At 45.0% G+C, this 24,687-nt stretch overlaps 1 protein-coding gene across 1 annotated transcript; it reads left to right on the forward strand.

Moving 5' to 3' along the window:
• The first annotated feature begins 10,086 nt into the window (after positions 1-10,086).
• PSMB2 (proteasome 20S subunit beta 2) lies at positions 10,087-21,090 on the forward strand. Its single transcript, XM_056508931.1, has 6 exons — positions 10,087-10,251; positions 12,611-12,733; positions 13,301-13,371; positions 18,193-18,355; positions 19,970-20,019; positions 20,853-21,090. Exons 1-6 carry the CDS (start codon positions 10,161-10,163, stop codon positions 20,958-20,960), a joined length of 606 nt encoding a protein of 201 aa, XP_056364906.1. The 5' UTR covers positions 10,087-10,160; the 3' UTR covers positions 20,961-21,090.
• The last annotated feature ends 3,597 nt before the right edge of the window (positions 21,091-24,687 follow it).

Raw genomic sequence — 24,687 nt, forward strand, 5'->3', positions numbered from 1 at the left:
CCCGAGGCAGCCTGTGCTCACTGAGCCCCTAATCACAGCGAGGTGATTAATGCCCTTCTGCTCCCGTGCGCTGCTGCTCTGCTCCCTGCTCCCCTGGCTCAGCCCTGCTGCCTCGGCAGGTCCCACACCAGCCACTGGCTCGGCAGGGACTGCTCACTGCTCCTGCTGCTGAGACAGGGATGGAGCTGGCAGGGCAGAATAAAACCAAGGGCTCATCTTTGGCCATGAAATTCTGGGTATTAATGTCTGCTCTCAGGAGAGGGTTTTTATCACCTTTTCTCTCAGAGCTTCCCAGCACTGTGTCTGTCAAGAGCCAGCATATTTCAGGAATCCCAGGGCTGAGACTCAGACCTGGGTCCTGCCTCACATAGCCTTGGATAGGCTGGAAATGCCCCATATCTACCCATATATTTGTAGATCAGTCTGATGAGTGCTTTGCTGTTGGTTTTAGGCTGGTGCAATGAAAGCAGGGTCTGGGAATAGGAGACAGCCCAGATTCAAGCTCAGGGCCTCCCCAGGGAGTGGCATCCCAGGTTTCAGTGTTGAGGCAGAGGTTGCTGGGGTTAAAAATCCCCTGTGCCTGCTGCTCCAGATGCTTATTTTCAAAATTCTTTTTAAAATTGCTGGTACAAACACAATTTTGTAGGAGGTTCCTGCAGTCCTTGCAAGCAGGAGGAGGGTACTGGTGAGCTCCTCATGACAGACACAAGCCTGGTGCCCAAACTCCTCCTCTGACAGCTGGAGCACAGAGCTGGAAGCAGAAAGGGGGAGTCCTGGAGGCCAGCACTTGCTGGTCTCAACACTGCATTGTGCTGCAGGATGGACACCTTCCTGGGGGATGCAGGTGGAATGTTCCCCATCTACTCTCCCACAGCGGGGATGGGTTACCTGGCCATGCTCCCCTGGCTTCTCCCCGCAGGTTAACAGGGCTAGGCACAGCTCAGCCAGGTTAGGCACAGTTCAGTCAGGTTAGGCACAGTTCAGCCAGGTTAGGCACAGCTCAGCAGCAAATGTCAGTGAGCAGGAACAAGCAGCCATGCTCATTCCCAGGAGGAGAGAGGTCAGGGTTTGCCTATCCCAGAGGTTAACAAACCCTGCACAGCCACCCTAAGGGCACAGGAGCTGCTTTAGCTGAACACCAGAGATAAAAGAGCTGCTCAGAGGACTCAGAAAAATGGAGTCCCTTCCACAGGGCCACAGGAAACACCTTGTGCCCCAGCAGCGTCACACCGTGCTCCTCTTCCTTGGCCACGCACCAGGCAAAGCTCGCTCCGCACCGGGAGCGCTGCAGGGCACTTCCTGCGAGCCATTAAAGCACGTTGGGTAATTAATACCTTCCATGCATGAGGAAAAATGAAAGGCAGGTGGGAGGAGGAGGGGAGCAGGGAGGAGGCAACTCCATTTTGAAGGCTGTCGGGGTGGTTTTCCCTCGGTGAGTTGTTATCATCTGGAGGCTCCTGCGCGCTGCAGCGTTCACACCTCTCAGATATTATTCACAGCCTGATTCCAGCCAGCACCACGATGCTGTCAGACTATGCAGGATCCATGCTGCCTGCTGGAGCAGCTCTCCTCCTCCTCATCCCTTGGGAGCACTGCAGGACGAGCTGAGGCTGCCCCACACTCCAGGCTCAGCACCCAGCCAGCTTCTCCAAACTCCCTCCATAGCTGACACTTACAGGAAAGGCTCCTCTGTGCTAAAGAAAGCTCCATTTCAGCACCTTAAATACAATTTCTTAACAAACAAAATGTTTATTTTCTGAATAATAATAATAATACTAAAAAAAGGAATTCCAGCCTCGGGGCATGTGGTGGGATGGCTGCAAGCTCATTGGAGCGTGTGTCCATTACCGTCCGCTCCAGACCCCGGCGCTTTATTCCAGGAGAGTGACTGACAGACCCTGATCGATGCTGATTTGGGTCCTAGATAAACACTGGCCCTGGTTTGCTGTGAAGAGTGAGGTGTTGGCATCTGGCTGACAGGCAGAGGGAGGCAAACTTTGCCAAATGGGCATTTCTAAGCAATATTTCCCTCTTTTGCAATTTGTTTCTCTTCTCTCAGCACAATGCCATGGGACCCAGAAGCTGGGATAGGGCAGTCAGGAAGGTTTCAGAACAGAGTTATTTTGCATTTTACTCCTTTAACTTATGTCTTCTGTAGACAGAAATATAGAGTTTAAATATACAAACAGAATTGTGCTGCTAAGAGCCACCAGATCTCGCTGGTGCTGATCAGACCATCAAGCAGGGAAAGGTGCTTCACTGGTGACAGCTGCTGTCAAGAGAAAAGCCCTTTGATAATTTGCTGAGCTGTGGCAATTCACATCTGCAAGAGCTGTAGAGCTCCAAGGAAACCTCGAGCCTCTTGAAAATGTTTTTTACCAGGATCATGTAGGTCTTAAAATTCCTGGAAATGGCACTTGAGAGTTGAGTGACTCAGGCTGCTACAGCTTGGAAAATATCACTCAGGTAATTTTTTTTGCCATTTGAGCATGATTTTGTCAAATCCAACATTTCCCCAATGCCCATTTCTTCTTTACTGCCATATGAGGCATCAATATTGAAACAGCAGCAGATAAAGTTTGCTGCTGCAGCTCCCCAAACACTTCTGTGCACCCATGTTCTGTGGGTTGACTCTGTTATCTCCTCATCTCTGACCCTTCGTGCCAGCAGATTCCAGCCTGGGCAGAAATGAAGGTCACAAGTTACTAAGCCAATCTGGGAAAGAAATTCCAGGAGAGCAGATTTGGATTGTTTTAATTAAAGGAAAGAGGCAAGGGAAGGGGGGCAGAGCAACACTCGAGCAATCAAACAACATTTTTCCTTTGTGAAGATGAACATTTTGAGGTAGGATTAAGACGGCTGAAATTGTCTTTTTAAAGGAATGTAAAAATGTGGATGCTGGATGATTGACAAATAAAGGGCACTTTCCTTTAATTTAAATATGCTCCTAGTTTGTGCAGAATATGTTAATTTATACATTGCCTAAATAGCCAGTAGCTATTGTCTGTAAAACCACATCAGATCAGGGCAGCAGGGCAGTTAATGTACTGGCTGGATGTTATGGCTGGTCAGTGAAGCGATCCGAGCTTCCTTCCACTGGCTCCCAACCCCTAAATGGAATAGCTGAGCTGTAAAAAACTGCCAGGGGCATAAACTGAAGTTCATTCTGTCAGCTTTCAATAGGATAAGGCTCTCCTTCTCACAAGGACCCATCCATACCCCCAGCCCCAGCCCAGCTCCTGCTCCTCTGTGACCCCAGAGCTGTTTCCCTTTCATGGAGAGCCCTCCAAGCCCCTGTGCTCTCCACAGGGATGATTTCTTGGGGAACATACAGCCCACCCCAGGAGCTGTTCACAACTTTACAGCACCTCCCCCTGACCCTGTGCTCCCCCCATGCCTCAGTTTCCCTGGCTGCAGGCTCTCCCAGACCCTCCAGCCCAGCTCTCCTGGGGTTTTGGTCATATCCTCCTGTCTCCCAAGGTCCCACGGCAGCTCTTAGCCTCTCCAAAAAGTCCTGCTCTGCTCCTGCCATGCCATGACCTGCCCTGGGGTTCTCAGCTGGGCCTCCTGAGCAGCCTTGGGACCCCAGCTGGATTTTTAACCCTGACTTTTGGCAGCCTCTGCTCCAAACAGGTCCTGAGTGTGATCCATCCATGCCTGACCTGCCTCTTCCTCTGCCTTCATGTGTAGCCATGACTTGGTCTGGTCTCTGGAGCAATTTTTAATGCAGAGAGGCTTCTAATTAACAGGATTCTGAAGTTAATTAAAACAATCTCGTTTAGATCTCTCCATGAGTGCTCACAAGGGCAATGCTGCTTCCCTGGGCTCCTTGGGAGCTCCATTCACCTCACAAATCACACCCCAGGGGCTGCTGTGTCTTTGGGAAAGGGTCTGGGGTGTCACCTTAAAGGCTGCCAGGTTCTGGAACACATTTGTCCAAAGGACCAAATGACCAGCATGGAATTCCAGCCTCCACAGACTCCAGGGCCTTCCTGGGTCCTCCATTCACTTCTGGCACAAAGCTGCTGTCTCCATAGGTGACTCTGATGGAGAAATTCTTGTCTCCCACATCAGCCCAAAACCAGCAACATTATGGACCCATCTTGCTCAAGAAAGGTCCATCCTCTGCATTCCCAATGCATTCCCAAAGATCAGTCTGGATTAAGTTTAGAGTGATATGATAAGTAGTAATAATACTGCTGCCTTGCCCCTAATTATTTTCAATATAATTATGTACCCTCAAGAAACCTTTTAAATAGCACACTTTCCTCAGTGCTCCAGTCCAAGGGATTCATTTGTCTCAGGAAAGAAATATTCTTGGGGCTGAATCCTTCATTAGTCTTTCCTGGAGAGACTCCTGCTGAAGTCAGGGGGTTTGTGTGTCCCACTGGAGGATGTGGGGCTGTGCTTGCCTGGCCAGTGCCCACCACAGGAAGATTTTACAAGCCCCTTGGAATTTGGTTTCTTGGCAGCATAAAGCATTTGGCAGGGAAAAAAAGCCTGGAAGTCTGATGGAAAGTATCAGAGAAACACTCTGAGTTTCACTGTCTTTTATCAGCTTCTTACACTTCCTTCTCTTGAGTTTTAATCCCACACAAGTGCTGCAGCTTTGGTATGTGAAGGAAAAAGAGGGAAGACACTCAGAGTCTGGGATCATACTGCATGAGCAGGTGCAAATCAAAAGTGCTTAATCTGCACATCACCGTGGTGCCCTGCCTGGAGATCAAAATGGAAGGAACAGCAAGGCCAGTGTGTTTGGAAGGCAGGAATTAAATGCATACATTGAATTATTTATACAATATATTTTCAGGTGTTCCATTTCTGAGCAAATTGACTTTTCATTCAGAGTGTGCTCAGGTGGGACCTTGTCTGTGACACCCACATGGAATTTCCTCTAATTAAAAAAAATGCCCTTGACTGAATTCTCCACTGTCCCAATTACCTGCTGCCCTCCTGTCCCACAGCTGGCAGCATGTCCAGGGTCTGGATACCTGTGCATGCCCACAGCTGTGGGATGGGATTTCTGTACATACACACTGGACAGGACAGGATTCCAGCCCAAATCCATTCTGATGTGCTCCCCACTTTCTGTGTTCAAACCCATGGGATGATCAAAGCAGGATTCAGTTTGTGGGTTTTCAGTAATTCACAATCATTTGAAGATGAAAAACCTATATAAATGGATACTTTCCTATGATCATGTTTTATTTACCTGCTGGCACAGTGGCTCTGAGTCCACTTCAATTTTCATCCTGCAGAGACCTTTTCTGCCTTATAGGGTGTCCTGAGCACTCCCCAGGATTTAGAGGTTATTCCTGGTAGATGAAGCATCTGTATAAATCAACACCTGCTTGACCCCTAGATCAAGGAACAGAGCCATGGCATCCCCAGTCCACATCTCTGAAATTCTTTGGGGAAAGGGAGGACTCTTACTGGGAAGTGACAGCCCATCCCTCCCTGTGCATTCCCACACACCTGCATTCCAGACTGTCCCTTCCATGCACCAGTGTCTGAAAACCAGGGATGGCTTTCCAAGGAAATTTCCTCACTGAAATAGTTAATGAGGACTGATCCCATCCCCCAGCTCTCTCCCCCCAGCTCGCCACCCCTCTGAAAAAAAATCAGAATAATAATTAAAAGATGCCTAGAAACGCTCTTGGAAGAGCATAAATTCTGAAGATGAAAGTAAATGATTAAAATAATTAAATACTTCAAGTTGACAAGCAGAAGCAGAATCTTGCCAACGGACATTTGTCGGTAATTAGTTAATTAATCCTAACACAAATTATAAGCCATAACAAACCAGTCAGGCTGAACGCAGCCGGCTGTTCAGAATTAAACTTAGAAAAAGAAGGAGTGAGAGAAAGAAGAAAGAAAAGTTTGGAGATTCTTGCAGATCTGAAGGAAGATGCTGTGCAGAAGTTGATGCCTCTCTGGGAAGGGCAGCTAGGACAGGGGCAGGAGTTGGGGCAGAACAGGGCTGTGTTCCCACCTGGCAGGAGCACAGAGGGGTGGGATGCATGGAATGGGCACTACAGGGCAGGATTTGGGATTTCCACCCTTTTTCTGTGAGTAAATGCAGCACAAAGGCTTCCCAACTCTGTTTCTCACTCTGCCACTGGCACCAGTGTGCATTTGAGAACATCCTTGCCAATGGGAATGAGCTCATCTGGGCAGGACCACAGGACCTTCAGGTCTACAAGCAAGTGGTGACATTAATCCAGGGGTTTCTGGAAGATGCACGGACCAGCATCTGTGAAGGGCTCAATTCTGGAGTGCTGAGAGGGCAGCTGGTTTGCAGCTGCCCATTAACACCATGGAAAGAGCTTCTAGGACAAGCAGAAAAGCAGGGTCAGTGCTGGGGAGCTGGGTCCTGCCAGGGAAACTTGGTGCAAATGATACCAGGACACGTGTGTGGTCAGCAGGGACCCAGCATGAGCCTGATGCCATCCAAATGGCTGGGAAGTTGGGAAAGACAGAGCCTTTGTGCAATGGGAAGAGGTTAATGAGCTGTGGGCTGGTTTCTCACCTCCAGCCACCTCAGCTCAGGTCCAATTTTCAGCCCTAGATTAAGTGAGGTTGGCGATCCACAGGCAGGACACGGTGACTGACAGCTCATCTGCCTCTGCACTGCTGCGTTCACACGTCCAGCCAGGGCTGGGGAGGCACTGAAGGGCCAGGTCTTGCCCTTCTTCCAGCATGAAAAAGTGCTGGAGCAGCCAGAGTCAGTGTTCTGACAAAAGAGGACCTGTACATCCCCAGCATGGGGACACTGCTGGGTGACAGACTGGGCCAAGTGACAGCTGGCAATGCAGCTTAAGTGAGAAATGGGACATACAGGTTGCAAATGGGCTTTTAACAGCATGGAAAAGAAGGCACGAGATGTTTTGAAAGAATAAACAGAAATCAGGGACGTGTGACTATCCCACAGATCCCACACTGTCAGAGTGCCATGTCTGGGCACGTATCATGTGAGGGGAAGCACAAACATGTGAGTACACATGACCATCTCCTGATGTGATTTACATGCAGAAGAGAAAGAGATTGCTTACAAGACAATGAGAATTGACACTGAAGAAATGCAAGGCCCAAACTCCCTGAGCTGCCTGCACAGTGGGTTCCTATTTTCCATCAAACCCATCCAGAGCTCTGCTGAAGAGAAAGTTTCATCCGCATGTGCGTGAGCATGTGTATGCGCGTGTTCTAAGTGTTTTGCATTATGTGAGCTCTGACCTTCAGAGGGGAACAGAAGGAATATTTTCCCCCCTGAGGCTAGAGTTGTCAGTGAAATGTCTGTCTTCCTTAATAATTTCAATCCGGGTGACAGGGGACAGGGCATTTTGCTCTGAACGAACGTACTGTAAAAACTGTCAGATAGAATTTGTCTCAAGAAGCAACATTTCTATCCATTCGGGGTCATAATTACAGGCATCTTATGACCTGTGGAGCAGCACATTTTTCTCAGCTGAAAAAAACAGGAGTCCTAAAATAGGTGGTTTGGTCTTCTGCAGAGCTTTGGATTGAACCTAAATGGAATCTAACAAACAACGGTGATCTGCAGCAGAATGCTTTCTTCGTGTTTGCTGGCTGCTTTTTAAAATCCAGAACAAACTGTGCTCTGAAGTGACGTAGCAGAAAAGAGGGGTAGAAATTGCCATTCACTGGGCTGGAGTAATGGCCTATTTCTCCTATATCCTGTCTCCTAACTGCCTGCCTCTCCGAATTTCCTCCACACTGACACTAGCAAGCATCTTGTTAATGAACTGAATAAGTAACTAAATGGGTGATTAACCAAATGAGCATGACGATAATTTGATTGCGCTTTCCCCGCTTTTAAAGCACAGGAAATAGTAAGAAAAGAAATAATTCATTGACCAGCAGGAATTCAAACAGTACAGAGCTAGAGGAGCTGGGGGAAGCTTTGACTAGATGAGGCTGTCAATAAATCCCCCACAGCAGTGCAGAAATCTCTGGCTAAATATTTAGATTTCTTGATTTGTGCCTCCACACAGGAGAAAAAAACTATTCATTGATTTGAAGCAGCTTTTACTTTTATGGTTTGGTTTTATAATTAGCAACAATCATGAAATGGATTGTCCTGCTGTTACATGCAATTATGAGTCACACAGAACTCAATGCTGGACATAATTTTGGGGTCACCAGCCTGGGTTTGTGTAGCAGAGCATGCAGTGCCTGCTGCTTCTCCACCTGACTGAGATCTAAGTGACAAATCAGACTGGGAGAGGGAACCCAAAGTTACCACAGTGGGAAGATGGTGTGCACTGATGGGAAGAGAGAAATGCAAAAATGGAGAAATAACAATACCCTGTCCTTGCCCCATCCCAGCTGCTCACCATGGATAATCCTCCTCCCCACCCCAAGCAGACACTGGTGGCCATGGCAAAAGGTTAATCAGCTGTTGGCAGGGCAGGTTACAATCCATTTTCACCTGCACACTCTGATGGATGCCCTGTTCTTACCATCACAGGTGGAGGAGAAACACTCAGCAGTGGGCCTGGGAGTGAGGAGCAGAGCAGCTCTGGGAGGCAGAGGGATGCCTGTAGGATTCACAGAACCAGGCACTGACATTCCCCAACACATTTGCCAAGAATGAGGACTCTTGGAATGGGTTTTGCTGGTGGTAGGCACTGATGTTAGCCTGGGAAATGTTTGGAGGGGAATGGGGCATCCCAAGGTCAGAATAATCCCTCTGCAATGCTGCTGTGCCCATGAAAACAAGCACTGGAGAGAGATGCCAACAGCTGGGAGAGCCAGGCACAGGAATTAAATCCCACTGACAAACACCTTCATCCAGGTAGTGTCTAACACTGTCAAAGGAAACATGTGAAAGAGATTCTGCAGCTTTGCTCACTGAAACTTCAGCAAGAGCTGCTCTCCAGGGACTCCAAGGCATTGTGGTGGGAAGGACGGAGCCAGATTTGGCACCAGGGTTGCCACAGCCTGGGCATGGGAGGAACAAGGCAAGCCTTGTCCCTGCCCATCCCTGAGGGGAATCTGTTAAAAGACACCATATTTAGGCCTATAGGAAGTCAGTTCCAGGAGCTCTGTGGAGCTCAGACAGGGAGATTAGGAGCAAAGCCCCATGTAAGCCTTGCAGGGTTCATTTTGGGGTTGGTGATCTGAACCGCACGCTCTGGCAGCTGGAGAGAAGCTCAGTGAATCAGGACACTTCTGTTCCCATCCACTCCCTTACCCTGCCCTGTGATCTCCTAAATCACTTCTCCTCTCTGCACCTTCATTTCCTGCACCTGAAACAGCAAGAACATGATTTTTTTCTTCTCTGGCAAGCAGGAGCTCCTGCAGGAAACTTCATCTAGGCATTCCAGTAATATCATCTTTATTAATATCATATTGAGAGACAACAAAGGACAAAAGCTGGTGCAAGCACTGCTCAAACGATCCCTGGAATGACAAATCCCTCCCATCCTGGGTCACACCACAGCCCCACTCTGGTCATATGCTTTTGTTTTTGGAATATCCCCATGGAGGTCGTGGAGCAAACAACATGTAAATACACATAACTGCAGTGTTTGTCTTGAAAATAAAACAGGCAAGAGAAAATGGCCTCAAGCTGAGACAGAGGAAATTCACATTAGATATTGAAAAAAAAATTTATTGTTCCGTGGTCGCACATTGGAACGGGCTGGGGAGGTTGTGGAGTCACTGTCCACGGAGCTCCAAGAGGAGCTGGGTGCTGTGGTTCCAGAGGCAGCGCTGGTTGAGGGACTGAATGATCTTAAATCCAACCTCGATGATTCCATGAAAATCTTACGTGGATGCAGAACTCAGGGACAGGGTTCAGTGGAGGGCAGGGGGGTGGGTCTGGGCTGAGGGTGATCTCTGAGGTCTTTTCCAACCTCAATGCTTCACTCCGTCACCCTGTGTCTCTGGGATCTTTTCCACCTTTAACCATCCGGTAACTCCAAAGGGATGGAACCCGACCCTCATCCCTTTCCACCTTTAACCATCCGCTAATTCCACAGCGATGGAACCCGACCCCCCTCAGCCTCCCGCCCCCCCCACGCTCCCCTCAGGGCTCCACGGCCGCGCGCGGGCGGCGCTCTCGCGAGCGGTGACGCCATCGGCGCGCGCGGGCGCGCAGGCGCGGTGGGCGGGCCGGGCCGCGCTGTGTCACGGCCATGGAGTACCTGATCGGCATCCAGGGCCCCGACTACGTCCTGGTGGCCGCGGACACCGTGGCGGCCACCAGCATCATCCAGATGAAGCACGGTGAGCACCCTGCGGGCCGCCGGGGTGCTGTGCTAAGCCCTGGCCCGGTAGCGTGTCCCAGGGCCGCGGCGGGGGTGCTGCGGGCCCGCCGCTCGGGCTGAGGGGAGGCTGCTCGCAGGGGAGGAGGTTTCTCGGGCTGGGCGCTGCCGGGCTCCTCAGGGGAGGTGCAGTCGCTGTAGGAAGTGCCGGGCGGCCTCTGGAGTGCGCCTTAAATCGCCGCTTGCTCCGGGTGAAGTCCCCAGTTGTGACTGCTCTGTGTTGGGTTGGCTCCTTAATTTACCTGTTCAGGTGAGCATTGGTTTGTGAGCCCAAACCTCGCTCTGCACAGCAGTGTAAAAGTTAAAAACCGCACAGGGATAACGATGTGTGGCTGGAGATGTTCACTTGTGCCTGATTCTGGTAAAACGTAATTCATGGGGAGAAAAGGGATTATGGGGATTAAAAGTATCGGTGAAATTCACAGCACAGGGCGCAGGAGCCAGGCTGGAACATGACTTTGGTTTCTTTGTGTAGTAACACATCTAGGGCATCACCAAGTCTCTGGAATTCTCTAAAATCAATTTTTCTTCCTTCTGTTGGAATAATCTAGACTGAAGCTTGTTCTATTCTAAAGACTTGTGTTTTAGTAGCCATTTTTAAAAAATGCTGTAGAATAGAGGATTGCTAGATCCATACAAATGAATATAAATAGATCTATATAAAAATGTTATAGCACTGCTTTTACCTTGAATGTTTCACTTCAAGTCTGCGATAGCCAATTGGAGCAGTGTTAGAGGCTGTGAAAGCTGGTGGTAGGTACAAAATAAAAATTTAATCACTTTAAATAACGTTTTCTAAGTTAATATTGGTTCCAAATAGGTATGTTCACAAGCTTTAAGGAAAATGTACGTTGAACATAGGATTTAGTTGCTTTTGTTGGGGTGAGGGGGGGAACCTATAAATCTCAGATCTATATTTAGAATATTTATTTGTAAATTAATTTCAGTCTGGAGAAGTTTTGAGGTGACCTGAGGGAGCCTGCAGGAAAGATGGAGAGAGATAATTTACAAGGGCCTGGAATGACAGGACAGAGGGAACAGATGATAGGGTTAGATGGGATTTTGGGAAGGAATTGCTCCCTGGGAAGGTGGGGAGGCCCTGGTACAGGGTGCCCAGAGAAGCTGTAGCTGCCCCATGATCCCTGGCAGTGTCCAAGGCCAGGTTGGACAGGACTTGGAACAGTCTGGGATAGTGGAAGGTCTCCCTGCCCATGGCAGGGGATGGGCTTTAATCCCAATTTTTTGGTCCCTTCTAACTAAAGCCAGTCTGGGATTGCAAGGACTGGGCAGTGTCAGTGACTTTCCCTGAGCTCCAGACAGCAGCTCCAGTGCTGTGGTAATTTTGACATCATGTTAGAGGATTGTGACACTTTGTGCCTGTCTTGCAGCAGAGATTGTTCAGCACTTGTTAATGAGCTGGAGGGGAAGCTCAGAGCTGGAGGCTTGGGGTTTGTCCAAGCCCTCATTGGAGAGAAGGAATTTTCCCTTCTGTCTGTCTGGGATGTCCAAGGTCCAGATACCTGCTCTGGTGAGAGGAGGCCAGGATTGTCTTCAGCACTGTCATTGCAACAACATTGATCCCCTCAAACACACACAAACTTAAAACTGTTAAACTGCAGTTATGACTAAAAATATGGATTAATTTCCTGTTTATAAGTGAGCTTTGGTACAATTTATAATCATTATGATTTTATAGTTGTTATTTTAATTTTCATTCTCTTTGGTTGTTTGGTTTTTTCCTTGTTTTTTTTTTCCCACAAAAAATGACAAGGAAAATAAATGAATCTGTAAAGTCTCATTCTGGTTTTGGGGACTGCTGGATGTAAGGAAAAGTGCATCATTTGACATGGAATTTTTTTCTGGATTTCCTAAGATTGCTTTTGCTCAATATGATGATATTTCAGCTTTATATTAAATTATTTGCTTCTGTTGCAGAATATTTGAATAAAGTTGAATAGTCACTGAGCAAAATTCTTACTCCTGATCCCAGGAAGCAAAACCTTGTGTTTTGAACACAATATTCTGTGTGAAGCTTTATTCTTTCCTACCTTGCTTCTAATGTAGGAAATACTATTTCTGGAATGCCTCCCTTCCTGAAGGGCTTTTTTTCTCTTTAACAACTCTTATGTTCTGTGTCACCAGCTGTGAGACAGCAAATGTCAGTGTTTGCTCAGAAGGGCTTTTTACTGGTGCTCCAGGTCAGGATGCAGTTATCCAAATCTCTTTCTTGCTTCTTTAAAGTCCTGATGCATCAGGATATTGGCAAAATAATTTATTCTTCCTCATGACCATGGCACTCAATGTTGTTTTTCTTTGCCTAGACCATGACAAAATGTTTAAGATGAGTGAAAAGATCTTACTGCTGTGTGTGGGGGAGCCTGGAGACACAGTGCAGTTTGCAGAATACATCCAGAAAAATGTTCAACTCTACAAAATGAGAAATGGTGAGTGAAGCAGGACAGACCTTGGGGGTTGGGAGCAGAGCTAAGCATGATTTCCAGGTGAATGTCAGTGAAAAGTGCTGTTCTCAAACATTCTGTAAAGATTTCTGCATTTTTAATGTCCAGCAAAGCTGATAATTTGGGCAAGATGCAGAAATAGAGTCTGGATTGTACAGTATAAATTAAATGGTTCATCCAAATCCCAGCAAACTTCTTTGCAACATAAATGACATAAATGTTTTACTAACAGACTTACTGTTCTCTTAATATGTCCAATACATGCCAATTGTTAGCAGTTCTTCTGATACACTGGTCAAAAAAGTCAAGCTGCATGTCCTTAATATTTTAATTTTTTTGAAGCCATGTATTTATATAGTCCATACAGATATGAACTTGCCAAAGTCTGAGGGCCCTGCTTGTAGCTTTCAGAATAAACCAGAATTAGACAAAAGGCACTGCATTTTGTCACTAAAGAACATTTTGTTCTTTCAAAACAGGAATGGGAAGGTGGGAGGTGAAACATGAATGATTTGGGCTGATGCTAAATAAACAGTCACATTTCTTCTCCAGGTTATGAATTGTCTCCCACTGCTGCTGCAAACTTCACCCGGAGAAACCTCGCGGACTATCTCCGGAGTCGGGTGAGTAACAGCTGAGAGACTCTGGCAAAGGCTTCCAGGAACCTCAAATAATCCATTATCCTCAGATAATGGGGTCTGAAAAAGGTGGGAGCTGCTTTCTTTAGTGATGAATTTGGAACTGGCTGCTCAGGAATGTAGTGGGGTCAAGGAACAACTGGCTGTGGCAACAAGGGGTTGGTGGTCACAGGTTGGACTCGATGATCTTGGAGGTCTTCTCCAGCATCAATGATTCTGAGATTCTGTGTGTTCACAATGTACAAATAGTTCACAAATAGTACTTGATTTGTTTATTTTAAAAAATTATCACATCACTTATCAATAACTTATACAACTGTAGACTTAGAATTCCAGCCCTGGGCCCAGTAAGGCTTTGTCACACACTGCAGACGTGAAGTGAATTAAACTTCTTGAACATCCAGATAAGGTTGTGGGTGTTCATGCAAATGCACCAAATCCGTTTAATCTTCTTGGAAAATGATTTCATAGAGCAAAGCTGTTTGATGTATTTAGGGAAACAAGTGCCTTTTGTAAACAGCAACATGATGCTTTTGGTAAATACCACATCCAAGTTGGGATGTGTTTTCAAGTTACTGAACTGCAATTACCAGTTTCTCAGAGTGATTTTTTTCAAAGTATGAAAAGCTGCTGTGAGGGGACAAACAAACCTTTAATGATCCAAGGTTAGGAAGCACTTCATTGAGAAGAATGTTAATGTGCTATATGAAAGAAAACAGGAAGAAAGAGGATGTTGAGAATGAAGCTGATCAGCTCTGCCAGGGATAGAGTGTAGGTTAAATTCTGTTGCTCTTCTAACAGTGCTGCTTGGGCCTGAAATCAGGTTTTACAGTAACAAATAAAGGCCACAATTAATCTCAGAGCTGTATTGGTGAGAACTACACATGTAGAGTAAGAGTTTTTTCAGAACTCATCCACAGGAAGAGCCAGAGATTATTGTTCTCCTTTCTGACAGGGATCACAGTTGCAGGTAGCAATCCAGCAATCCAATGAGTCCCTTCCAGCTCAGGATATTCTGTGATTCCACACTACTCTTCTGGTTTAAATGGCTTCATCCAATTGCATGGCTGGCAGTGATGTGTTTGATTTAGCTTGTGTTGAGGTGTGATTTGGAATGCCTGTGTGTGTTCTGTTTATTCCTGTGCAGTTCTCAGGGCTGATGTGAAGCAGTGATGCTGTTGGGGCCTGGCCCTGGTGCTGATGGCTTATCTCAGGGACATCTGACCTGCACAGATGAGACTGAGTGTCCTGTCCCTTTTCAGCAGAGGCAGCTATTTCTTACATATGATTTAAAGTACCTTTAACAGGCTCTTTGGTACACCTGCCCATTGGGAGGCGGCACTGATGTGGCACCTTTGTCTCCCTCTGTGCTGTGTCCCTTGGGGGGGGTGATCCTCCCTGTGGCTCTGCTCCTTCCTGAGCCCATGCCTGTCTTCCAGCTCACCTGCTCCAGATGGGCAGCAGAGTGGGGAGGACACTGGCAGAGGCAGATGTGTTTATTTACAGGAGACAAAAAACGCTGCTCTGGTGCAGATGGCAACGCCCCAGGGCACACAGTGCTCTCTGACACTGCTGTCACACTACACTGATCCCCACATTGCAGGCAGAGCCTTTTTTCTCTAACTGTAGCACTTCATGGTTTGTTTGTGGCATTTAGAATCTGACAATACAAGCCTTGCCATCAGAATTGGGTTTTTTTCCTGTGAATTTTGTTATATTTTCATCATAATATGTGGGATACCAGAAGGATTAACATTAATGCTTGGTATCTATTGAAACTGCATAAGGGATTCCTGGAAGCTACTAATGTAATCATGTGTATCATGAAAATAAAAATTAAAAGGTTAAACATGCCAGCACCTCCTGTTAGGAGTAGCAAAATAGTTGAGAAGTAAAAAGTTTCCTGGGGAAAAGGTAGTTAGTTGTTTTATTGGCATTCACTGTGTGAAGCTGTTATAGGAGGCCAGGTGTTTGAAAGGGAAGGTTAAACTGCAGCAAGACTTTCTCAGGCTTTTAGACTCTTCTTGTGGCCAAGATTAAAATAGAGCTTGTTCTGCATTGTTCATCACCGTCTGGGTTCCTCCCTGTTATCCAGTTTGATTTCATTTAGGATTCTCGTGACTCCTGTAGTCTTAAGTTCTTGATATCTTGGGGATGACTCATAAGGCAGTGCCTTGAAATTGTTGTTCTGGTGGAAAGTATCAAGTGTAATGGCACTGGGCTTGTATCTTAAGGCCATTAGATCACTATTGTCTTTGCTTCTACTTGATAGTCACCATGTGGTTTTTCATGACATTTCTCTTTTTAAAACACGAGATTTCTGCTCCAAAGCAGGATCTGGAAAGAATCTTTGTGATTTCTGCTTATATATTGTGATTGAGGCAATCCTTGAAGGTGCCTTGGCTTTCATGGAGGTGAGTGGTGCTGTAGTGTGTAGTGACAGGACAAGGGTGAATGGCCCTAAGCTGAAGGAGAGCAGGGTTAGATTGGATATTGGGAAGAAATTGTTCCCTGTGAGCGTGGGGAGGTCCTGGCACAGAGAAGCTGTGTCCAAGGCCAGGTTGGACAGGGTTTGGAACAATGTAGGATAGTGGAAGGTGTCCCTGCCTGTGGCTGGGGACACCTTTCACCCAAACCATTCCAGGATTCTGTTGTTACCTATTCCAGCACCTCACCTGGTTTCCCTGCTGAAGCCAGTGCAGGGTTTAGTGCACTGAACTCACAACTGAGGTTGTGTGTGGGAATAGGAAGAACAACCCCCTCCCCTCCAAAGGTGATGAAGTCAGTCTGTGGTTGTGATGCTGTTTAATTATAGGTGACAGGGCCTGGCTGGATTCCAGAGCGGCTTTCAGCCCCTCTCCCCATGTCCACACTTGGCAGGAAGCTTCCTTGCTGCCACCTTTCCCCCCTCGCTGTGACTTTGGCTTCCGCCAGATGTCACAGGGCTGTGCCACCACCGAGCTGGGGTTGGGCTGTTCAGCACAACTGTGCTCTTCAGCTGAAAATTCTGAACAATTTCACACATCTCCTAATTGCTGTCGTTATTTTAAATCAAACAGCACCAAGTGCAAAACTACTTGGGATGAGAAATGGTGCTTCTGTAGGAAGGGAAGTTTGGATTAAAAATAATGTGCTGGAGTATCAGTCATCACTCATTTGATGGCCCTTTAACCACACCAGCCTTGTAAAGAGTTGAAAATTGTTGGCTTGGACTGAGTTACAGAAGTCAGGGAAGGCTGCCTTTGGAATGGACAAAAGGATTTGGATGTACCAGAAATTTCACTCCCAGCATTGAGGTGTTATGCTGCAAATTTCATTTAGAATCATGGAAGTATAAATAGATTATGTGTATTTTCTAATGTTTAAATCCTGCCTTTCTGGAACAATAAGGCATGGGGGATAATTATTTACATTTGAGTTTTAAGAAGTCTCAGAGACCATTAGCAGGAGAACTTAAAAACTGAAAATCAGTTTACAGATGGGTTTAAGTCTGTATAACACCATTTATTTATGGTTGAGTATCTCACATATGCCAATGTTGGTAATTCCAAGTCACACAATAATTTGAGTGATCTTGTGTCATGGCTCTTAAATATCAACTTGTGTGATGTTTCAGAATAAATAAATGATGAAATACAGCCTAATTAAACCAATACAGCTGCATGGTAACTTCTTTCCAAATATTCTTGGATGCTTTGAAGATTAAATCACACAATTTAAAGTGATGTTTTATATATAACTGTAGCCTGCTTTATTCTTTCATACTGTCTGAAAGTAAAAATATAGTGGCATGTGATTTTTGTGTGTGTGTGTGTGTGTGTGTGTGTGTAAATTTACTGTATTGAGCATCAAAATGAACTTTTCCTATGATGCAGTTAATGTTTTGGCTTTAGGGTGAAATTTTGTTTGCTTTTTTAATCTGGTGGTTGCATCATCATTTTTTTTCTTATTTTGTTGCTTTGTTGATCCAGGCTTTCCAGCAGTTTGGAGATATCCTGTTAGTACAATTAATTTAATAAGAAACATTGTGTAGATATGGAAATACTGGAAGTATATAAAAGCTTCTTTTAAAAATACATACAATGCCCAAATTTCTTCTGATCCTATGTTTAAAACTAATACAGTGCACGTGTGTTTCATGGCCTTACAAAGTACAGATCTTGGAAGGAGATGTAGGAGAAGAAGAGATGTCTGATTTATTCATGATGGTGGAACACTAAACCCAGAACATGGAGTATACTGCCAAACATTAAAGATTAAACTTGGTACATGCAATAAAAACCAAATTGCCAGTGAACAGGACACTGTGTGTAACTGCACTGTGTGAGAGCATTCATACGTGCTGAGACTGGCTGAGCTCACTGGGAGGGGACTGGGAAGAGAGCAAAGAGCAGGTTAAATGAACAAAGAGTTCTTAGAAACTGCAAAATGTTCACGTTGTGCTCACGTGTCAGCAGTAAAAAATTCACAAGTTTTATGTTGAGGTGAAAGAATCTGGCATGAAAACTGCATTGAAGTTTTTTAAAGTTTGAGTGTGCTGTGAAAGCTGTAAAACAACCCCAAACACATTGGTTTTCAAGAGAGTAAGAGTTCCATGTTTTTATTTGTTTGTACAGTCCATGTTACCTACCAGAAGACCTGATCACTTTTAGCTTGAGACCCACAATGTGTTGCAGACAAGACTGATGGAACAGTTCATGATAAGGAGCTGGGCAATCAGCTCTGCTGCTGTTCCCTGTGCATGAGGAATCAGGATTCAGAGATTTAGTGTGAGTGCTCTAACAAAAACATCATTTCTCTTGGCAGACCCCTTACCATGTGAACCTTCTCCTGGCTGGCTATGATGACCACGAGGGCCCTGCCCTGTACTACATGGATTACCTGGCAGCTCTGGCCAAGGCTCCTTTTGCAGCACATGGATATGGAGCATTCCTTACCCTCAGCATCCTTGACCGCTACTACAAGCCAGGTGAGTGGAGCCACTGGACAGGAAAATTCTCCTGCTTCCATTTAGGCCCTGAGTTTATTAACCAGTGGGACTGACATTTGCTGAATCAGGTGGCATTGCTGTGGTGCAACAGATTGGAACTTGACTTTTTGTTAGATAAATGGAGCTCGAAAGGTTGCCTTTGGTTTTGCTAGCGTGGTGAAGGAAAACTAACTTAATTTTTTTTTCCTGTTTGCAGCATAACAGACTGGACTAAAGGACATTTCATTTATTCTAAAACATGATTAGACTTCCCTGGATCATTGGCAGCTGGTAGTCTGCTTTTGATAAATAACAGTTTGACAGCTTTATCTTCTTGCCTGTCTGTTGGCTCTGACATGAACATTTTCCAAGAGTATCAATATTCAGAGGCTGGTCCCAGATCCTACTACTCCATATCTTGGATTGGCTTTGTGTGTGATAAATTAAAAACATTCAAGTGAGAAGATTCCTAGCAAGATCATCTCCAGCACTCTGAAGTGGTGGTGGTGAATCACAGAGTATGGAATGGTTTGGTTTGGAAAGAACATTAAAGCTCATCTCATTCCACCTCCTGCCATGGGCAGGGACACCTTCCACTATCCCAGGGTGCTCCAAGCCCTGGCCATGGACACTTCCAGGGATGAGACAGTCACAGCTTCTCTGAGCAACAGAGAGATTTTAGACTGATTCACAGTTCTGTGCACTTGGCAGCTGCTCATCATAACTCTTGTACATGTTTGTACCTGTCTAAGCTTTTAGTTTTAGAATCATAATCCACTGCCAAGGAATAAACATGGCCCCATCCCCACTGTGTAGATAAGGAAATGTGCAAAGCACAGAATACTGTTAATCTGACATCTTTGGCTTTAGCTACAAACTATTTGACTCCTGTGTGCAAAGCTGAGTTTAATCTCTGCTCTGAGATTAGAAATCCTTTCATCTACCTCCTTCAAGAAATGTAGCTATAAACTGATCATTTTCATTTAACTTGACTGAGTGGTGACTGCAGTTTTGGAACAAAGCCTGTAAAGAAGTTTTAGACCTACAGACCTGTTTGTTTTCTAGTCATGTCCCTTAACAATCTATTGTTCCATTTTCACCATTCCTTGTGGAACAGAGGAAAATAATGAACTTCATTGTCATGCCTTGTCACTGCTATAGACTGCTGGATTTTATCCTGAAGTGTGAGAATAGCAGGAGCATCCCACACGTGCCTTGCCCTTTATGGAGCTCATACCCAGCAGGAGCATCACGCTAAACCCATCTCCACCTCCTGCCCTGGCCTCGCAGCCGGCTGGGGCAGCTGGAGCTGATTTAGGGCTGCAATAAACTGAAGGACAGGGAGGTGGCTGGGCTGCTCTGAGCCAGGCCCTGGCCATGGGAGGCAGAATTCCGTCATGCTTCCCATTCCCTGGAACAAATCGATTCTCAATGGCTTGTTGCGGCGTGAGCGCTGCGGTGCAGGGCGTCCTCGGGACATCTGGAAAGTGTTTGCTGTGAGCTGGGAAGGAGAGGTTTTGGTGCTCAGCTGAAAAGTTGTTTAAATTTAATAAAAGTTTCTGTGGAGAGAGATGGCCTCTAATGAAATCAATCTGTGGATGTTTTCCCTTTCAGGTATCACACGTGAGGAAGCTGTGGAGCTCTTAAAAAAATGTCTAGAGGAGGTGAGTTGCTGAACTCAGGCCCTGATGCTCCTGAGAAAGGAATGTTTGTTTGCATTCATTCACTGATACTTTCCTGTTCCTCTTGTTGCATTTCTTGCTGCCTTTGCCAGAAGGGTAATAAAGGCACTGGCCAGATGTGGAATAGCTACTGAGGAAAAGGATTTACAGGCAGTTGCATTGCCTTTGCACGGTTCGTGTCCTCCAGAGCATAAACTTCTGCTTTTTGCGTGCTTAGCATAATATTGATCCAGACTTTTTCCTCTTGTGTTTCCTCTTGTGAACATACTGCAGCATCCTTGTCACTTGTGTTACACTTCTGAGCTCTTAGAAGTATATATTAATTCTTTTCCACCTTCTGAAGTGATACCTGAGGTAAAGCCTTGACCTTAAAAGTTCATGACCAATTTTAGTGTAAACATTAGACTCCAGACATTTCAGACACCAAGGCTTTTATTGTAGGAAAATAGTCTTTACCCTTGTCTTTAAGAGATTGGTTTGAATGTAACATCAAGAAGTGCTCTGAAGACATCCTGTTTGAAGTATCTTTGTAATATGTACACTTTGTGTCCAAAATTTTAGCCCACTCTGGTTTTTCTGCTTAAATGTCTTCCTTATTAACAGGCCTGGCTGTTTTGCATCTCTACCCAAGGCTTGTCTAATGTGAATCATCTTACAAAAAACTCCCATTAATTCCCTCCTGAGCAGTGAAAAAACCCACTCTAGTTCCTAATATTTCAGATCACCAGAACCAGGATGGAAATTTAAAGTATGCTCTCCTCTTTTAAGCTTTGAGTGAATCTCATTTCTTTTGTCTTTTTGTCTTTGCTGAACAGCTTAAGAAACGTTTCATCCTCAACCTGACCTCCTTCAACGCCCGGTTCATTGACAAGGAGGGCATCCACGAAGTGGACAATATACCCCTTGCCAAAGTGGAGTCCTAACCCCTGAAATCTTTCTTCAGCAATCTTCTTGTTTTGTTCTCTCTTGGGTTTTGTTTTTTTTTTCTATTCATTTGAAGCACACGAGTAATGTACTGCAGTGGGAGCTCGAATAAAGCCTGACATTTATATAGCCAGTTTTATCTTTTTATTCCACTGATCCTTCCTGAGAGGATTTGGGTAAATTGTTCCACAGTGAAGGTGAAACTTGATTTACAGTTCATGGGAGCACATTCAGGTTATTTATCTTTCCTCTTCTGAGATTTTACTGCTCTCTAAGTTTCTTATTTGTGGGAAAACTGTATTTTCTAGATGACATTGTGCTGTCATCCCTCTCATCACTAAAGCTCTGCAAACCCCAGACAAGTGGTCCATGCCAAACATACAGCATCTGCTTTATTTTTTCAAAGATCTTACCACTCTGCTGTATAAAATAATAATCAGGTTTTCAAATACCTCATTTGCTTTTGATAGAGTTTTTTTTAAACTGGAATTAGATTGATACAAAGGCTTTCAAGTATATTGGATTTTAAAATGCACTTTTTACTCACCTGGCAATGGTTCTGTTACTGGGAAGGAGCATTCTGCTGGCACAGTGAGTTCATAACCACATTAAATAGAATTTAGATAGCATTTTAAATAGAAACTAGTGTATCAGTTATGTGATTTTTCTTAATTGGTGCATCTGTACATTTAGAAGTACATGAAAGCAGTTTTGTGAGAAATTAAACTGCAGTACTCCTCATAAATCTTTGAATTACTCAGCTAGCTAGAACTTTTTTCCTTGAGAATAATCCCTGATGATCTATCTAGGCTCAGGATGTTGCTTCCCTATAAAACCCCCATTCATGGAACAGCCTCAGATAATTATCATGTGACTGATACTTGTGGTCTGCCCAGAAGTGATTCTTCTGAGAAGTTTTTGGTGTGACTCCTTCCCTACTTGAATTTGCATTAAAATTGCTCTGGGTGCTTATTTTATGTTTGAATAAGCTCTGAAAAAGAATCTTGGAAATAGGGCAGATGTGTAGAGGATTGTGTGCAGACTGATAGTTTGTGTGTTGTGGCATCACACCCAAGTTCTCAGCTGGAAAAGGTGAGTGGCAGACTTAACTTTGTCTAAGCTTTTTGGTCTTACCTCAGTGGTGTGTTTTAGAAGGTTTGTTCCTTCCCAAAAGAATGTTCTCTGTCTTAAAGTATTTCTGTCTTCTGGAGTGGATGAGAACTGGATGAGACTGAGACTTGCTTAACAACACAAGAAATTTGCAGCTCCAGTGCCTTAACTCACACTGCCTCTTACTTAAATCTAATTCTTCCCTGGAGTCCCATCAGGCTTTGTAGTTTAATTTTTTCCAGAATGAGTTTAATTACAGCTGGTTTTGTTCTAATGGCTACAGTGGCTGCAATGGCTTTTAAGGCCAGTAGCACAGAACTCTGAAACGTTTTGCTAAAACTCACTTTATCTCTTGAAAACCTTTTAAACTTTTACACTCAGCTGTCCCCAGCCTGATGATTTCCTCTTGGCAGGTCACATTTAACACGAGCAGAGTCAGAGCGTTGTCATTCTGCCACTGAAATCTCACCCCTTCGTGTTGCATTAATGTCCTTGTTTAGCTTAATGCAGCATCTCTAATTTATTTTACCACTGATGTTGAATGTTTTTGCAGGTTTCTTGTCTCATTTCAAGCTCATCACTGCAGAGGGGCTGTGCTGATGTGATATTTTTGTCACTGCATATTAAAGCAGCGATGCCTCTTCATTGGAGGGATTCATTGTTCAAACACCAAACTGGGGTGTGGAGCTCTTGGATGATGTGAGCCTGGCAGAGAATCTGCCTGGAGTTTTTATTGGCACCTCTTTGCATGCAGGTGATTAATAAACATAAAACAATTATTCTCTGGTTGGATCCAGGTTGGAGTGGAACATATGTTTTGCCCAAGGGCAGGGCCCAGGATCTGAATCCCCCATGGAAAGGAAGATCCAGGGGGGAGCATCCGAAGCCAATGGAGCGGCAACCTCAAGGAATGAATAAATACAGCCCTTGATTCCAAACCAGGAACAAAAGAGCTGGCCCACAATGAGATTGGGCTGTAGCCTCTAACAAAGGAGATTTTTTGAGGACTTTCCAAGAATTCATATTTTTAAGGAAAATTGTGATACTTATTTTTAAAAAAGTCTACGGTGCTGATACTTAAAATTCAGAAACCAGTTTTCATTATTGACAGTAATACATGCAATCTCTTTGAAAAATCAATATTTAAGTTAATGAAAGAATAGAAAACTTCTTACCTGCCTCAAGTTTAGCCCTAAAGCGCTTGAAAACCTTTGCCTAGAATCCAGGAATCTCTTTTTGAAAGAACTCACCTCTCCATTTGCATTTGTCATGACAGGCCTCTCTTTCATAAGAAATCTCTGAAATAATTGAGCACTGCAAAAAAATACTGCTTTGTACTAATTTTAGTGGTTCATATTATGAGAAATGAATGTAGTAGTCAAGGTACCGTGTTCCTGGGGCACTGTGGCCACGGTGAGCTGCTCTGCCTTGCCTTGCCTGCTAATTCTGACCATATGTTTTACTCTCAAAGCCTCAGGGCCCAAAGAGTTAACAAGGCCCTTTTTCTCGTGTTAGGTTTCCTGTTTAAGGATGGTCTTTTCCTTGGGGAGCAGATCATCACCAGCTCATCTCTCCAGAGCCTGGAGTTAGCTCCAAGATCAGTTTACAGATTCTCTGTGCCTTAGGCCACATTGGGTTGGGAGTGCTTTGCTGGAAGAGGAATGTAAGCATAGGTGCAGCACTCACAGGGCTTGTTCTTGGTGTTAATTACACCTTTCCATGGAAGAAAATCTGTGTTTTGGGATAGACCTCCCTGTGACCAGAAGCATTGGCCCACAGGAGCCATCAGAGCTCAGCTGCCTTGTGGAATTGATCTCACACAAATTTTGTAACGATGCCAGGTAAGGTTTTGCTGCCTAAAAATGACTCCATGACTCAAAAGTCATCTTGAGTGAAGTGACAGCCAAGCAGGGACATCAATCAAAAACTGGAAGATGAAACTGTCTCCCATCCTGCTGTATTCACTTTTATGGGGAGCCCTGATTCACCTTCCTTTCCCCAGGATTTCCAGAAATCCATGGCCCTGTTCTGTGTAAACCAGGAGATGCTCCAGCCCTGGGCAGGTGAACGGCCTCAAGCAGGGACTGGGCTTCAGTGCAAACCTGGGTGTCCACAGCAGAAATTGGTGAGACTGGCCAGTAGTAGTGGTAGTAACAACAACAACAAAATAGAAATTGTGTGTGATAAATCCTACAGTACATTCTCTGCAGTCCCTGAGTCTGATTTCTGTTTGTGGTGATCAGTCACTGGCAGAAAGTTTGTCACCAAATGGAGCTGTCACTTCCCAGAGTCAAGATGTGGGAGCAGAGGGGAAAGATCAGGCTGGGCTCTCCCAAGGATGTGTTTTCCTTTGCTCTTGTCTCTAGTTTTGACAGTAGGCTCCTCCAAGAGGCATTAGTCCATGCCAGAGCTGCCATTAGCGATTATGCTTATAGGATTTGGTTGAGTCCATTTTCCCATCTGAAGCAGGGACAGAATATTCCTTTTTTATTAAATAATTTGGTGTTTAAGGAAGGAAAAACCTCTGTTTAAGGAAAAATTAATTTATCCTACTTGTAAAAAGTTTATCCTTCAAGCCATTTTTAATTCTTTCAGGGTTTAACCTTACATAGAGTT

Source organism: Oenanthe melanoleuca, chromosome 23 (assembly GCF_029582105.1).
Source record: "Oenanthe melanoleuca isolate GR-GAL-2019-014 chromosome 23, OMel1.0, whole genome shotgun sequence".
In the NCBI taxonomy this organism is placed as follows: Eukaryota; Metazoa; Chordata; class Aves; order Passeriformes; family Muscicapidae; genus Oenanthe; species Oenanthe melanoleuca.

What these genes read in the sequence shown, in the direction of transcription:
- PSMB2 (XM_056508931.1), top strand. Translation starts at nt 10,161, where the DNA reads ATGGAGTACCTGATCGGCATCCAGGGCCCCGACTACGTCCTGGTGGCC. An exon ending in TGACCGCTACTACAAGCCAG is followed by an intron (nt 18,356 to 19,969) that starts GTGAGTGGAGCC and finishes TTTCCCTTTCAG; the next exon opens with GTATCACACGTGAGGAAGCT. An exon ending in TAAAAAAATGTCTAGAGGAG is followed by an intron (nt 20,020 to 20,852) that starts GTGAGTTGCTGA and finishes TTTGCTGAACAG; the next exon opens with CTTAAGAAACGTTTCATCCT.